General features: G+C 34.6%; 1 protein-coding gene across 1 annotated transcript in view; it reads right to left on the bottom strand.

The window, feature by feature from the left end:
- MDGA2 (MAM domain containing glycosylphosphatidylinositol anchor 2) overlaps positions 1-16984 on the bottom strand; it is a gene marked incomplete at its 5' end in the record, with an annotated part of 232745 nt that overhangs the window by 46580 nt on the left and 169181 nt on the right. The window contains one exon of the mRNA XM_053475433.1: positions 6336-6665. Within this exon, the coding sequence (XP_053331408.1) occupies positions 6336-6665 (330 nt within the window). The remainder of the gene's footprint in view (positions 1-6335; positions 6666-16984) is intronic.

Raw genomic sequence — 16984 nt, 5'->3', positions numbered from 1 at the left:
CGTAAGCTTGAGGTTAGTAGCACCTGTGTGCAGTATTTCTTTGGTGCCCCCCCCCGTAAAAATGTATACATGTACTAACACACAAACAAGCTTACCCTGACACACACATACTCACAATAACACCATACACTAAAACACACGCTAACACCATGTGGTCACACATTATTACCATACATTCACACAAACATGCTAACACCATATGCTCACAAATAACACCAATGTAACACCATACATTCGTGCACTCACACTAACATCGCACACTAAAACTTATGCATTTACACATACATAGGCATACACACACTTTGTTTCACCCTCTACCTTTTTTCCCTACTTCTCTCCTTCTTTCCCTCTCCCCCTCCTGATCTCTCCCCTCCTCTACTTCTGTTCTCCTCTGTCCTATCTCCAGTGCAGCTTGCACAGCTCTCCCTCCTCTTACCTTGCACATACAGCCTTAACCCTTAGTATCGTTCTCTTAGCTCTCTTTCCTTCTCTCTTTCCATTATCTTTCCATGTGAACTGCTGCTACCACCTCAGCGCCCCCAATGAGCCCCTCTGATACTGGACTGCCCGCGTGCCATGCACCTGTCTTAGGCCGTCTAGGTCTTAGACAACAAGTCCAGATGGCCAGCATCTGTATTTGGTGCTTCTTTGGATAAATAGAAGAACAGGGGCGCATACCAGATTATCATAATGTTTATCTAATCACTTTTTAAGTCATATGTCCTTTATTTGGCATTAAGCTACAGTGTCTGAAGACTTTGGCCAAGTAACCAAGCATCGTGGTCAATGTTACTGATGTATAATGCACAAGCCTATAATGTAGGCTGGATATAAAAACCTATATGTCCATACATATAAAAACTTCTATGAGTATCCGCCAGGCACAACATAAAAAAAAAGCCAAGCATGTACCATGGAGATTTGTACAGTTGAATATATCAATATGCGATTAGAGAACCCGAAAACCGACCCAGAATGATAGTATTCATCAGCTGTGATTAGGTTCTTCTCTTTGAAGCCTGAGGTCTCGCGTAATCAACATACTTCTATTAGTTTAAAAGCTTTAAAATCCCCTAAAAAAAAAGTAATTTTCCAACTAAGTGAAATGATTTGAATGGAAAGCAATCGCAGAAGCCCTCTATCAATAAATTACATCGATGCACTTAGTCTTCGAAGAACGAACTTGAAATTCTGATGGAGTATAACGAATTTTACCAACTTTAACTATTAGTGATAGAAAATGGCATTATTTATAAATTTAATTATCTTATAATGGGGACATAGAAATGTTTTCTATTGATAAATGTGTATGCAGGTTATGTATACAAAAAGACAAATATATAATATGTGCATAATGTGCAAACAAACTTTCTTCTCAAATAAACTATTATATTATTTTACAAAGTATAGATTAGGGGGAAAAAACGTGTTTCTACTTCCCGAAACATTGAATCGTCGCATTTCAATTATAGAGTTTGCTTCCATTTGGACAGATGCATTGAGAAATAGGCTTTTGCCCCCAAAAAATTGGCACATATGTTGTATGTGTACATTTGGTGACACTAGGGCACCTAATAGCACTTGGTGGGCAGATTAAATAAATATTTTTTTTATCTGATTTGACGGGAAAAGGGAGAGAAACCAAAAAAAGAGAAATTATGTAAATATAACAATACGTCAATAGGCGGATGGTCAACACATTGGCAGTATGAGAAGAACACTGCCCGGTCACTATAGTGTTAAGGGTAAAGCTCATATGATGGGGAAAAGACATTGGCTAAAAACTCAATTAATTAACCCAAATTAATTTCTACATATAAACGCCGGCAGATTGTGGCGCTACACGCTATGAAAATTAGTAATCACATTAAAACGGACAATGGTACCTTACACGAAACTGACGACATTAACCATCCTAGTATAAAAGCAGTAGAAGACCCAACTATTGTGGTCTTACAATCTATCTCCAATTTATGGTTGATTTCCAAACCTAAAGTTTTGTTGAATAAACGGAAATTTTCACTTGTAAAAAAAAAAAAAGATGTGATGTCATAACCATCATAATCACGTTTTATTGCTCTAACTTAGAGCAATAAAACGTGATTATGATGGTTATGACATCACATCTTTTTTTTTTTTTTTTTTTGGAGGGAGGGGGGTCTTTGTTGATTCCAAGCCTTAGATTTGACTTAGATTTTGCCATTCCCTCGAATGGGATAGAGAGATGACTGAGGAGCTGATATGAACTTGTTTAAAATCACGACTAAGCGCTCACTGCAAAGTCGCCAGACTGAATATGAATCACGTTTCATGGTTTTAAGGCATTGTTGGTCCCGTGGCACATTTTAAAGCTCGCATGATGGATGTGGTCTTTATGTCCGTGAAATAAAAATGAGCTTTAGTATTAAAAAAAATAGTAAACACAGCGTCACTCAGCTGTAATCAATGCACACATAAAAAAAGTGACTTTTCCCTGAAATAAATATTTAAAATACGGGACTTACCAGTCCATACTTTTTTAATAATAATAAAACAAAATAATTACACATTACAAATCATATTTTGTATTTTTTTTTTTCTTTTTTTTTTTGGTAGGTTTGTGGAATTTCTAAAGCGTGACCATATGGGTGGTAAATCATGAATTATTCCCCTAGAATTCTAACTAAATATTAATCAGTCATTAACAATAAATATAATAAAATGCAGTAAACATACAGAAAAAAAGGTGTCTTTCACGCATCTAAAATGCGGACAAACTTGATGTATAAATGGTAAATTAACAAAAATCATATTGTTCTACTTGAATTCATAAATGCAGCAGGTTTTTGGTCTCATAGCCCCCCAGAGGCTGAGGAATAAAGTCCGATGACCCTCTTAATATCTGCAGATTTGGTGTATAGACCCCATATAGATAATAACTAGGGCCCAAGACTACCGCCATTAAAATATTATAATATAATTCATATAATAATTAATAATTAGAATGAGGAGTTGTTCATGAGGGTCGCCACACAGACCACATGGTTTTGGTGAGAACTTTGTGAGGGAAGAGCTTTGTAGTGAAAAAAATAATGAAATTAAAAAGTAGAAAAATAAATTAAATAATCTGTTACTATGTTTCAAACGGTAATCTCAACGAAAATAAATAAAGAGAGATAATTAAGTATATGGTGTATAACATAAATTTTGAAACATGCCATCTGTGTGAGACTAGCGTTTTTTGTGTGATAGAACAATAAGAAAATAAAAGCAAATGTTTGTAAACAGTTTACTAGAATTCTGAAGAACAGCTGTAAATGTATTCGTATTCTTTGTGCACCTTTTTGTGTGTTTACCGGATTCTCTATATTGTGGGGGTTACTCCATATGACATCACTCCAGTTATTGACACTACATAAGTGTCTCTGCTCTTTACTTTGTTTGCTTATGTTTGTAACACGTTCTTATGTGGTTTTTGAGGTCTACTCTGAAAAAGTTAAGATTGCAGTTGACTCAAAATTTGCATGAGCTAGACAAAATCGCCAAAATGCATTTTCACAAATATTATCACGATATAAAAATCTGCTTAATTGAATGGACAGACTCAGCTACCAACCTGACGGTAGTCAAGATCAACTCGACAGCTACTCAACAGCAGCCAAGCTGAACCTGACAATCAAGTAGCCTTTGGCAACATATGTTTATTTATTTATTTTTTAGAGTGTTTACACTAAACTGAAATAAAACTGGGTTCATGTCGGGGCCCCCGAGAGCCTTTAGTAGGAGGGAACTGGGTGGGGACCAATGGAAAGTGGGAGGGAGTAGACAGGATATTGGAGGAGGAGGAGTGGGTGTTGCTACATGCTGCTCCTCCACCCAGAGAAAGGAGAAACTGACTTGGAGACCCTGGGAAGTAGGGCTTCAACCGGAGACTCTGGATCAAACCTGGAGAGTTTCCAAGTATGGAGATGACTTTCAAAGAAACCCCACCAGTTTAAATATGAATTGTGTAGGATCTACTCAACCATTCTTAAAGGGGTTAATTTCTCTGTGGTTGGCATGGTGGAAGGGAATATGAACCGGTCAGGGGAATTTTACTCCAATATGCACATTTTATTTTTACAAACCTGAAGTCCAAACCATATTGTATATTACATTGAGAGAAATCAGATTATTTACAAAACATATACTGTATAACGTGCTTCAATCTTTCTTCAACAATTTCATTTTCCTAACAGAATTTGATTTATGCGAGGTTTACATGAATCATTATTGACAGGGAGCTCTAAATCATGAATAGTTTAACACAGAATTGCTGCATTCATAAATGAAACTTGTAAATCCAATACATTTCGTATGGAACGGGGTTGCTGAACTTGAATACTCGTGGGTTGCTTACACAGAGTCCACAATAATATTTACTAGCACATTGCCAAGCTGTACACAAGGTTAACCGCCCTGAAGGGCTTACAGTCTTTTATTCTGTTTGTTCCTTTAGTTTGATTTGTATGGTGCTGAGGTTATATGAATTTTCAGCGCAACATATGGCCTATTGGCCATAAAGTGTGACGGAACCGCCATATTTATGCTTGAGATCGTTGAATAGCACTTTCAGTATGTAGTTGCTGGTTGTGGACGGATTCCTTGCTTTGTTGAATGCCGTTCCATAGGAAACAATGAATGAGATGGCTTTACATCAAGACGTGGCCAGAAAGGAGGTTGACACCGATATAAAGGTCATTAGAAAGGTCGTTACAGATTACAATGAGCAATATTTATGTATCTATAAGTAACCCACAATATGTGAGAGTAGCCATGTGCTGTCCTCAAGCCCCGGATTACACTTCTCTATGAATCTCCACTAGAGGAAAGGAATATTTAGTAGGGAACAAAGTTTGGTGGAACCTGGTAATGGTAACCTTTCGAAAATTGTTGAAGTCAAGGGAGAGAATAGAAATCGAAGTAGTTGCTAGGTTTTAGTTTGTCAACTCAGCTTTAATGAATGAATATAAGACATTTTAACCAAAATATTATGTTACCCAAAAGCTTTGTTGATGGCCGCACCTGAGAACTCTCAGAGTTTGACCCTGTGTCTCGGGGTTTTTGCTCAGGGTCTCAGGGTGAAGGGGCAAATTCTCGGTGCCAAGCACCCTAGAGCCGACCTCTTCATATTCTACTCTTGTGATTATATCTAAATCTCCCAATTGGTGCTTTTGCTACCGATGTGTTGTGGCTGATAGTAATTAAGTGTATCTTTAAATAATGATGACTCAGAGGTATTAGAGTCATTTGAAGAGTGACTACATAGAGTCTTCATTATGGCCGATTAAAGAGATAATATTTCAAGAGTCCCAGGGTTAACTCGTTTACAAAGTTCCCATGTATGTTAATGACCAATCTTTTATAAGACACCGGTTACTGAGTTACGCGTGGACACAATCGCTGGCTTCTGAAAAACGTGATGACTAAGAATACATTTTGCTGTAAAAGTCATAAAGCTTTATTTCCCCAGACCTCGGCTCGTAGACTCTCGTCGGTAAAAAGTGTGTTATATTGATTTTACTAATTTCAATAAAACCTTGTTTTATTGCTCAAATTGTTCCTGCTCACTTGTAAAGTAACAATGGAGTTCGTATCAGCCCTAGATATCTCTTTGGTTATTTGTCAATTAGTTATATTATTTTGTATTATTTAAAACATTTCTACATTTATTATCATTATTAATAAACGCGGCTCACATGACCCAGAGATTTAGTGCCATAACTCGGGGGACCTGGAGAAATGAAGCTTCATCTGGAGTCTCCAGGCCAAACCCAAACAGTTCCCACGTATACTGATTGTAAACATAATTTATTATTATTTATTTTTTATTTTTATTAATTTATTATTATTATTATTATTATGTAGCTACAATTAGCATATAATATTTTTTTCTGTTTTTTTTTTTATTAGTATTTACTACCTTAGAGAAGTAAACACAGTTAATCTGTAAAGTGGAGGAGACGTGAAAATACTTTGCAAGAGAGAAGCAATCCTCGGTTCTGATGGAATCCGTTTCTTTAATTTGATACTACTGATTGAACTGTTTCACAGCTACGGAAAAAGCCGGATAAATATCCCTCCAGCCATATGATCTTTAATGAAAACAGAGATATGATTTACAAGATGCAGCTCGAGTTTTAACCACAATAACGCTAAAGTGATAGCTTTCAGAACCAGAGGAATACACGGAAATTAAAATTAATGTAACGGCAGGCATTTTCCCTTAGAATTCAACTGAGCGAGCCTTTTTTGTTGTTTTTTTTTATATATATATATATGTTTTTTATTATTTGATATTAAAGGTAATTTGTTACCTGTACTGCTGGATATGTTCACATCAATGCTGATATCGGAAATGCCTCCTCCTTTTAGAGATGCCACACATGTATATGTCCCAAAATCGGTGAATTTTAAATCGATGATATCAAGGTTGGTGGTCCCCGGAGAAACGTCGGGGTCCGTCTGGGTGATGACCATTCTTTCGGAACTTCTTAGCGGCCGCCCGTTCTTAAACCAACTGAAGGTAAGTTCTTCTGACGGGACGGCTTCGACTTGGCAGGAAATCTTTACTTCTCGTCCTATCTGGATATTGTCATCTTTGTGATACGGGTCCGGCGTAATCCAGAAACGGCCTTTTTTTAAAGCTAAAATTAGACAAAAATATGTTTTTAAGAAGTTATGCACTGTTATAATGACATTCTTATTTTAAAAACAATTAGATGCTTTCACTACCTCAACCCTAGTGGGTGTTTGATATTTGACGACCCCATCTTTTAAGTAGATGTTCTTTTAAGTACTGAATTGTGTGGAAACTTAATTGCTTAAATAAGAATTAATCTCATGAAGCTATAATGGCCATTTTTATTAAATGCTCTGTGTCAATGAGAATCACTTACAAGAAAAAGCAATATATTTTTTTCTAATAATTCTAAATATTTACTTAATCCCATGGTCGTGGATACATTATTAACACATGATTATGCTATAGTAGTAATTATATTAATTATATTATATTATAGTATATTATAGTATAATATAATTATATTATAGTAGTACTAATTATATTATATTATATTATAGTATAATAAAATTATATTATAGTAGTACTAATTATATTATATTATAGTATATTATATTATAGTATAATATAATTATATTATAGTAGTACTAACTATAGTATATTATATTATAGTATAATATAATTATATTATAGTAGTACTAATTATATTATATTATATTATAGCATAATATAATTATATTATAGTAGTACTAATTATATTATATTATATTATAGTATAATATAATTATATTATAGTAGTACTAATTGTAGCAATACCATTAACCTCATAAATCACTTTTCCTCACTCACAGATCACATATGTAACTTGAACATATCCCACTGCGAAACTATTTTACCACCTATATTATCATGTATACATATATCTACTCCTAATATTCTCTAAACTTCCCCTTCAATCCAGTCCTCAGTATTATAATTTAACTATTTTTGATGGTAAATTAAAAAATTCTAGATAAAATAGTATTTTTAGATTTTAAGACCACACCATTCACTTTTTATACCCCTTCGTTCATGAAAAATAAAATAAATATACCAAATTAAATGAACTGCCCAGTCTCTAAATTTCATCTGCACCTACTAAAAACAGGAAGTGTATACAGGAAGTAAACTTCCGGAACATTCCGGCTGAAATAAGGGAGAGTAGCAGCAGCCAATCGCATTGTTGCTAGCAAAACATCTATGCATACATTGGACGGGAGCTCAGATCCATTTTGACTAGTATGGAATTCTACCGACCATTTGCAGGAAGTATACATTCAGATGCTTCCTGCTTTACTAGAGGCAGCTGGGGAGGAGTTAAACAAGACAAAAGTTACATTTTCTAACGCACATAACTAAAAACTGCACCAATTTGTTTATAGTTAAATGTATTGGAGTAAATGCAAAATGGACGCCAATATTTAACATTTAAGTATGCCTGGTTCTTTTACAATGTATATATATATATTAGTTAGTATACAGAAAAAAAGAAAAAAAAAGAGAAAAATATATATATATATATATTAGTTAGTATACAGAAAAAAAGAAAAAAAAAGAGAAAAAAATTGCTAGTGGTCTACTATATACAAAAACTGGGAGCCAATCTCAATTTTTTATTATTATTTTTTCTACGGGCTCATTTCTATTCTACTTTGTATCAGAATTCATCATCGGCTCACAAACTCTTGTCTCAGATATTGTTATATGCACTGACCAGTCTGGGGTGAAATTGAGAACAAGTTTCAGTTTTCCTTTTTCCTGGTCTGTTCATATTCAGATGCATGTAACCAATAGAGCGTGACATTATATTTCATCAACACATACACGTGCCTGTCTGCACGCTTCTTTGGAGCTGCATTTATTGAGAAGCATTCATTTAGCCGAAAATAACCATAGAAGTCACTGCTACCTGGGCCATCTGAAGTATTTAAACCCAAACAAAATAACTGCTTTAAAATATATATATTGTGTGTATATCATAGAAATGTATATATATCTATATATATCTATATATATATATATATATATATTGTATATCATATAAGAGTGCAGTTCTATTACTTATGGGTCTATATCAGAAAGAATAAAAATAAACAAAAATGTACTAAAATACTTCAAAGGGGCAACAAAATGTTCCTAAAGGATTGAAATATATATCCTAAGAAACAGAACTGAATAGAGGGACACCTAAATATATCTATACTGTTTTGATAAATAAGGTTTAATGTTTGTTTTACATTTCTATCATGTCTATCATCACGTATAGATTGCTTAAGCATTATTGACAGTAGGACATTGATAGTTAACTCATGGTTTTACATTCCCATTTGAGTTATAGAAATGTAGAGTGTTGTGATAAACTCATACACAGTAAACATTCTTAAAAGTGGAAATTGTAAGGGCTAAGAGGGATTTGGAGGACAGCCCTTCCTAAGATGGGTCCCATGTTAAGTATGAAGCTATCCTCGGTTCATACCTGGGAACTCTCCAAGGTTGACCAGGAGCCTCCGGGTAAAGCTCTACTTCCCTGGGTCTCCAGGTCAGTTCTCTTTTTTTCTGGGAAGGAGAAGGGAGTCTGACCACACACACTCCATGCCAACTTCCCCTCCTACTATGTTTTTTATGTTTCATGATAACTTCCATAAGACGCTTTTGTTTTTACTGTGATAAACAAAATATAGGCTAATGTGGCAAATAATGTGTAGGCAAATACTCTTGTAGGGTCACAGAGGTCTCTTCAGAATAAAGAAAAGAACACTGAGGTCCCAAAAATTATTGGCTCAATATAATGTATTGCCATCATCTTTTGGGCCAATACACACACATATATTTTGTTTACTGTGATAAACAAAAAAAAAAATTGAGTATTGTGTTAAGATTTAAAACTTAATTTTAGGGTTCTAAATTACGAGTCAACAAAGAAAAGAATTTAGGAAGGAATTGATCTTTTACAAATAAATATATTTGGATCAAAGTAAAACTGGGATTTTGAAACCTAATTTAACAGCTTTACTTTTACAAGTACTACAAAATATTCAACACTAACTAGTAGTTCTTGTACATGCGGTAATATACATTTTTAGGCTTAATGAGGCATAATCTTCTGCTCAGGGCCTTATGGCCTTCGATGCTGGATTAGCAGATGGTAACTGTACCCCTGGAGTGGCCTTTCATTGTTATTAAAAACTGTTGAGTTTGAAATTACTGATAACTGAATAAAATGCCATTCCGTTATCTGCCGCCTGCCGCTGTCAATCTCGGCCTGTCTTTGGGTTCAAGACGTCATGTGTAGAGTCAGCCAGGTAGTTAAATATGTACTCCTAAAATCCTTTAAAATAAACCCCAAAAAATAAATGAAATGAATAGTCTGAAAAATTAATATTTTTTTTTTAAATCTCTATATTTTGTCACACTGAGGAAATTAATTTTATTAATTCTGACAATTATTTGCCTGAATGAAATTGTGAAATAATTTGATTAATAAAAAAAAAAACAAAACAACATTCTGGAGTTTGTAGCTTCATTTATCCTACCAAAGCTAAAATCTCCGAGTGGAATGTTCATAGCCCACGTTCTTGTAACAAAGTCTCCAATATTTCAGTAAATGGGAGTTATTTATGACTTTTTTATGAAAAATATTGAGAGCGACTCCAAAAACCTAGTTGAAATAATGGAATTTACGGATTAAGGATTTAATGAATTTAATTAATCTATTTTCTCGCATGTTAATTTTATTTCATTTGAAGGGGTTAGTTACACAAGAATGGATATATATGTGTACCTTCAGACATAGAGTATTTTTGGAATTATAGTGGGGTTATGGCAGATCACAGGCAGCTTTAGAACTATTCATTGAAGTCTTGTGACATTTATGGTGTCCTCAAAGCAACAGCCTGGCCCTCAAAATTGTATTTTTACTTTTGGAAGCATGTTGTAGTCTAGTTTGTCCAATCTGGACTCTAATGGATTTTAATGCATGCAAATTGCTCCAATATGCTTTGTTTTAGCTATAAAATTAGACTTCGATCTTAACTCCGCCCCCACCTGCCTCTACTGAAAGCAGGATGCATACTGCGGTATGCTTCTTGCACATGCTCAGTAGCACGCCCATGAAGTTACATCCAAGCACGTGTTATCCTTGTTCAGATAGAATAATTGTAATTGACTGGTCCTACTCCCAGAGCTACTCTTGTTACTTTGTTGCCAGAGAACCCACATTTATTTAATAGCCCCCCAAAAGTGTAAAGCAGATAAACAATAAAACACTTAACCTACACTTCAAAACACAAATTCTGCATTCAGATTGTCTACATCTCTGTCAACATCAATTACGCTTCTAGTTATGTTTAGCACACCAGCGGATGGAACAAGGGAGACCTTTCTTGTCAGACCACACGCACAACACGCGGTTATAATGTAATGTCAATGAAATGCAGCTAATGAAAGTCAACCTTAAAAGTCATATCTCTTAAACACATCATAATAATTAGATTGCGAATGTATATTCAACCACGATATATGCAAACATTTCAATATCAAGTAATTATTTTTGGTTATGAGAGCTCATGCATTCACATTTTCAATTTAAATGCAAATATTTTTAATGGCTTGCTTACAGCACTCTCGATTTTGGTTTGTTGCTGCAGAAAAAGTACAAATACACAAAATAACTTTTTTTGTGGTTTCAAATGTTCATGTTAAAATGTCACTTTTCACAGTAAATGAATAGATATTTTGTTGATATAATGGTTCCGTATGTCTCCTGTATAAATTTGATGGCCTTGTTATTTTATATACTTCTATAAAATTGGCGTATGAAGGCAAAATAAAACGTTTTCCATCTTAATAATGTGGGTTATAATTAGGATGTATTTTATACAATGCAAATATGTTTAATGGCCCCAAACCATTGTAATGTAGAATGAGTTGGACAGAAGCAATGAAAGGTGGAATAGAAAGTATTGAAGCTAAAAAGTAATGGGAAATGGTTAAAAACAGCAGAGAGGTCGGTATTGACGAATGCTTGCCTACATGACTCGGGCACTGTCTATAACATACAGCTGAACATATAAATAAAAACATATAAATAAAAACACGTGAGACATGAGGTCGTTGGAAAAAGTGTAAGGCCACAGCGCTTTATTACTGTGACAAATGCAAGAAGTAAAATAAGAAGATATGAGATAGGTTATTCATACATAACATTTTTGTAGGGATATCCCGCCAAATACCAACGGAGACCGCTGGGTCGGAACACCCTACCCTTTAACGTTCCCCCAGGGACTGAACCCGTGGAGAAACTGAAATACACATAACTGATGGTATAACAACCAATAAAACACAGCATACCTATCTCGAAACATCCGCCATAACTAGAAATCAAATAAAGAAGGAGGTAACTAAAAAGGGGAGGGAGGGAGGGCGGGGATTCACTGCTTTAAACGCTGGTCAATAGTATCTGACCAGTGGCGGGAAAAAGGGGTCCCTTAAATAGGCAGCCCAAAACCCCCACCCAACCAGACGAGGAACCCCATAGGGTATCCCTTACATGACCCCTAAGACCTGGCAACAAGCTTTCTGTTGGTCTAGGCCCAGTCATGCAGCCCTTCCTCTTAGTATACAGGGCTTGACTAGAAAAGTAATGGAAATTTTTGAGAAATCAGGAACCACGGGTCACCTGACTTCACCAAGAGTATGTCCAACAGTGCCACCTTTGTCCTCAAACAGCTTGTTAGTGTAACCTTGATCCTCAAACCATCCTCTGTGCCATTTTAGCACCAAACAGCTTTTCTGTGTCGTCTTAGCCCCAAAACAGCCTGTCTGTGCCATCTTAACCCCCAAACAGCCTGCCTGTGCCATATTAGCCCTCAGACAGCTTGCCTGTGTCTCTCTCCCTTCATGCAGATTGATCCAGCATCCAGGAAATTCTGGATCAGTGATCTCATCAGAAGATCTCTACTCTCCCTGTGCCACTAACTGCAGGTTAGAGAGACCTACTAACGTAAAATGCACAGCATATGATATGTTTATAGGCTACACGTTGAAAAAGGGCATGCATGCCCCAATGAACCAAGTTCTAGCAGCTTTAGCGCTTACATAGGAGGAAATATAAAGACCAGACTAAAATCAAGAAAAAAAATCCAAAGATCATTCTAAAATGAGCCTCAACTATGGCTGTCAAGGACAGGTAAGAATTATCCCTCTGGTTAAGTAAAAAAATTGACTTAAACAGAATAGTGCTTTAATTCTTCATTAAACACATATTATTTTTACACAGTATTTTAAAATATATGTACTACGAGAGACTAAAATTGATGAAGCTACACTTGCAGGGTATTATTTGTTAATAATCTGTTTGTTTCCATCGGAAAAAAAAATAAGAAAAAATACTAACTTTAGTATTTTACAAATGAACCACATGATGAGGTTAAAACACTCGTAATCCACTTTGTCCTTTATGGTTGTCCGAGAAGGTCATTAGGGATAAACCAAAAGGGCCAGAAAAACCTTAAACATTATGAAAACTAATTACATTTTATTTAAGGGGGTGAGTCTGTATTTAAAATGCATTTTTTATAAAACCATTCAGTATGCATCCAACATAACAGAATTTCTTTACGAGGGGATTTTTTTTTACGATAACAATGCTCCTGAGAGTATATCATAATCAGATGTTATGCGTAGACATACATTTTATTTTATGATTCTTTTTTTTTCCATTTGGTTTTATGTACTTTGAGATAAAACAAATCCTTTTATTTATCTGGAAAGTCTCAGCAGAATTTATAAACCAAACAACAAAATAAAGGCTCGGTGAAGTATTTCAAACTGCAGTAAAAATAATATTTCACTTCAATTAAGTGTTCTATTAATACATTTCATTTTTTTAAAAGAAATAATAATAATAGAATAGAATAAAAAAAAATACTCTATAGACAAACTCTGGATATATTAAAATAAGAAAACTTAAAATTAACAAAAGTGTCAATTTACAAAGCGCTGGACACATTAGGTTTTGTGGTTCATGTCAGGCTCTGAGTGGCCATCTGGCTCGTTGGGCAAATGCCCAAAGTGATCCATACTTATATACTGTATTAATAACTAATTCCATAATCTGTTTAAATAAGGAAATAGTGTATACATTTTGAGAATTATTCATTTAAATTATACGTTTTCATTAAATTATAAAATGTCATCTTGTCTAGCATCCAATAAAAAAATGAATATAAATTTTAAGGTATTTAAAAATATAATTTTCCAGGGAAATTATTAAAATAATAATTTAAGTTTGAGAAATGGAAGCTTGTTAATAAATAATAGAATGGATACATTTCCAACATAACATTTCCAGATTTTATCGGTAATCAGAACCCCAGTATTAGGTTTCTAAATATTTTGCGGACGTACCAAAAAGAATATTTAAAAAAAAAATTATTTTAAAAGAATTAATGAATTAATAAAAATGAATTATTTTATTAAGAATTGGTTCGGAATTAATGATTATTATATTTTATATTTCTTTCTAAAACATTAATGGTTGGAGATGAAAAATATAATAGATGTCATTGCATTAACCCAAAAATAGTATTATAATCTAGGGATGATATTGCAAGCACACCAACGACTAACACCCCGCAAGTATATTATCGATACTATGATAATAATAATTATTTTAGTTTTTCCTTTTTTTCCCTTCATTTTGTGCATAATGATGGATTCACATTTATATTCTATCATGTCTATTAAATTGTCTTTTAACAAACTCCCGTTTCCACTGGAAGCATAACGTTTTAGTAGAATTTTGCATTTAAATTTCTTGGGTTGGGAACATTTTATTTAAATAGCAAAAAAAAATTGTTAAAGTAACATCTGGGTTTATAAAATATATTCTCGTTGAAAGTACTTAAGGGGATATTTACTAGGCAAATGGAACAGACGACCGTCTTAGCCTTAAATGCCATGACATAAAAACACAATTTGACAAGTCATTTATTGCCCTCTTGTGAATCCTCTTCCTGAGCGATGCAACACAATGACTGATATTGCTTCATACCGTTGCCTCTTAAGAAAGAGGTATTATAGCGCTTGAAACAATTTCGTTATCTCGGAAAGGACTCTTGTAAACATAATTTGACTGTGTAAGGAACGACGAAAATGGAGGAAGTCGGAAGCCTGAGAAAAATGTAGTTTGTTCTTAATAATAATATGCCGGTCGTACACCATCGCTAGCGTGAAAGCTCATCTGCAGATACCCGCATGACAAATGATTGGGTTTGCGTCAGAAAAATATTAAATGTGTAATAGTACACACTTAAAGAAAAGTGATAGTTTCCAAAAAAATAAAAAAATAAAATTGGTCTAGCATTTGTTCACATTGATAACAAAAAAATGTAACCAAAGGTAATATATATATATAGATAATCTATATATATTCAATAATTATGTTGTGTTTTATCCATATATAACGCATCATAAAAAGTATATTAAAGTAAAAACTGCAGAAAACAAGAGAAAAGGAAAAAAAAACCAAATCAAAAGACACAGTAAAAGACAAGGCAGCTAAAATACATAAAGGACATAAATCTAAAGATAATCAAAATTAATCTTTTACCATAATTAGGGATTTTCTAGGTTTGTCCCGGAGGCTCTGGGAACTTAAGCTGATTATCGGATCCTCAGGGCAGCTTCTGAACTCCAGTTGGGTGGAATGCTTTTTGTTCCGTTTATTCCTTCCTCTAATTCTACCTCCCCCCAGTCCCCAGCCTACTGAGGGTAGCTTAGCCCTCGTAAATACCCAGCCTCACCAATACAACATGACTGTGACCTTCCCACCACCCACAAAGCCAAAAACGCGGTATTGAACCGGTTTATGGAAAAAAAAGTGCCAACGGCACACAAGAGAAGAATTATAAAAATATATATTTTTTATCCATGGTATGTTAGCTCTGAAAGACACATCGTTCATTATTTCCAAGGTTTTTAAGAGAAATATTTATTTGCATACTTACTACTTGTGGAATGGAGTAGACTAAGTCCATCGTAATGTTGAAGAACCCCAACACTTTTAAAGCACCCATTGATTGTCCTGTTTATATCTTTATGGAAACAGATGTTCTATTATTATTTTATAGATTTTATTTTATTGGTCGTATCTTCTTATGGCCATACCTGGGAACTTTCTGAATGAGCCAACCCTGGGGTTTTTTTTTAAATATTAACCCCTTAATAGCAGATGCAGATCCTACATAGCGTACTCATCACATGTGTTAACCAAAATGGCTCTAATTCTAGTCTTAATGGAAACCTTAACTTGTCACCAGTATTCAAGTAAGATTTTTAAACCAGTGGGGGAACCCCATTTATGCATTTAGAGTCATTTTGTCTTTAAAGGGGGGAAAAAAGTAGCACTACCACCCGTCCAAAGTATCCGAAACGACACAATCCTTATTTCTATGTATGGGAATCGATTGCACGGTAGAGACAAAGGATATTTTCTTCATCTTCGTTTCCGATGAATTATGTATTTCTGTGATTTATACGTTTCTCAGTAATGTTATATATTTATTTTGCAGCATGCAGAATCTGGACTTGCATTGTTAGTATTCATACAATTTAGATATCATTACTGTTTGAATTTTAAACCCTACCTTCACGCCATGCATATACAATTCCCGGGAAAAAGACATTGACCCTCTGTTCTTGTGGAATAACTTTGTGACTAAATCAGTTTTGTTTATTCCCAGCTATTCTCTCTGGCTCCTTTTTTTTTTTTCTAGCCGACTTAATTATCTTCAGAAACATCCAGAGCTTATTTTTTTTCTACCTAATAATTTCCCCTTCTCTCACACACCTGTCTTAAGTGATTGATAGCGCTAACAAATTTGTTTTTGATTGTTATGGACTCCTCTGACTCGTTAACTATTTGAGTATTTTCACGTGCATTATAATGCTATTTTGGGGGCATCGTGGACACTCTAAACAAACACATTCTGAGTGATGGTCTCATGTATGAGCCGTAGAGCTCATGAATTTGTTTAAATCAGGCTAAAAATACATCTTCAAAATATTGTGCTTTTTCAGGCAGCTGCTTATCGGCCATTTGTTCTCGCTCTTTTATGTGAGCCCGATCTACTAGACAAACACTCCGACTCCTTATCATACTGCCTGTGGGGAAACAATAGAGTGGCTCAGTCTTAATCACCCAGCCAGACTTCCTAAATAATGAAAGTCTATGGAGGAACAGACTTTATTAGCATTGCCGGAAAGCATCAGCTCATTGTGGTGTTTGAGCCGGGAAAGTCACCCAAATTATCACATGACTGATAACAATGGCTGCCTCCAGGTCTGCAGATAAAGGGAGTTTATCGGAACAAAATAAAATTAAACCAGGTTTTTTGTCACTGA

Source organism: Spea bombifrons, chromosome 9 (genome assembly GCF_027358695.1).
Source record: "Spea bombifrons isolate aSpeBom1 chromosome 9, aSpeBom1.2.pri, whole genome shotgun sequence".
Classification (NCBI taxonomy): Eukaryota; Metazoa; Chordata; class Amphibia; order Anura; family Pelobatidae; genus Spea; species Spea bombifrons.
The sequence above is the reverse complement of the archived record's forward strand: the minus strand, read 5'-3'. Positions and strand labels throughout refer to the sequence as shown.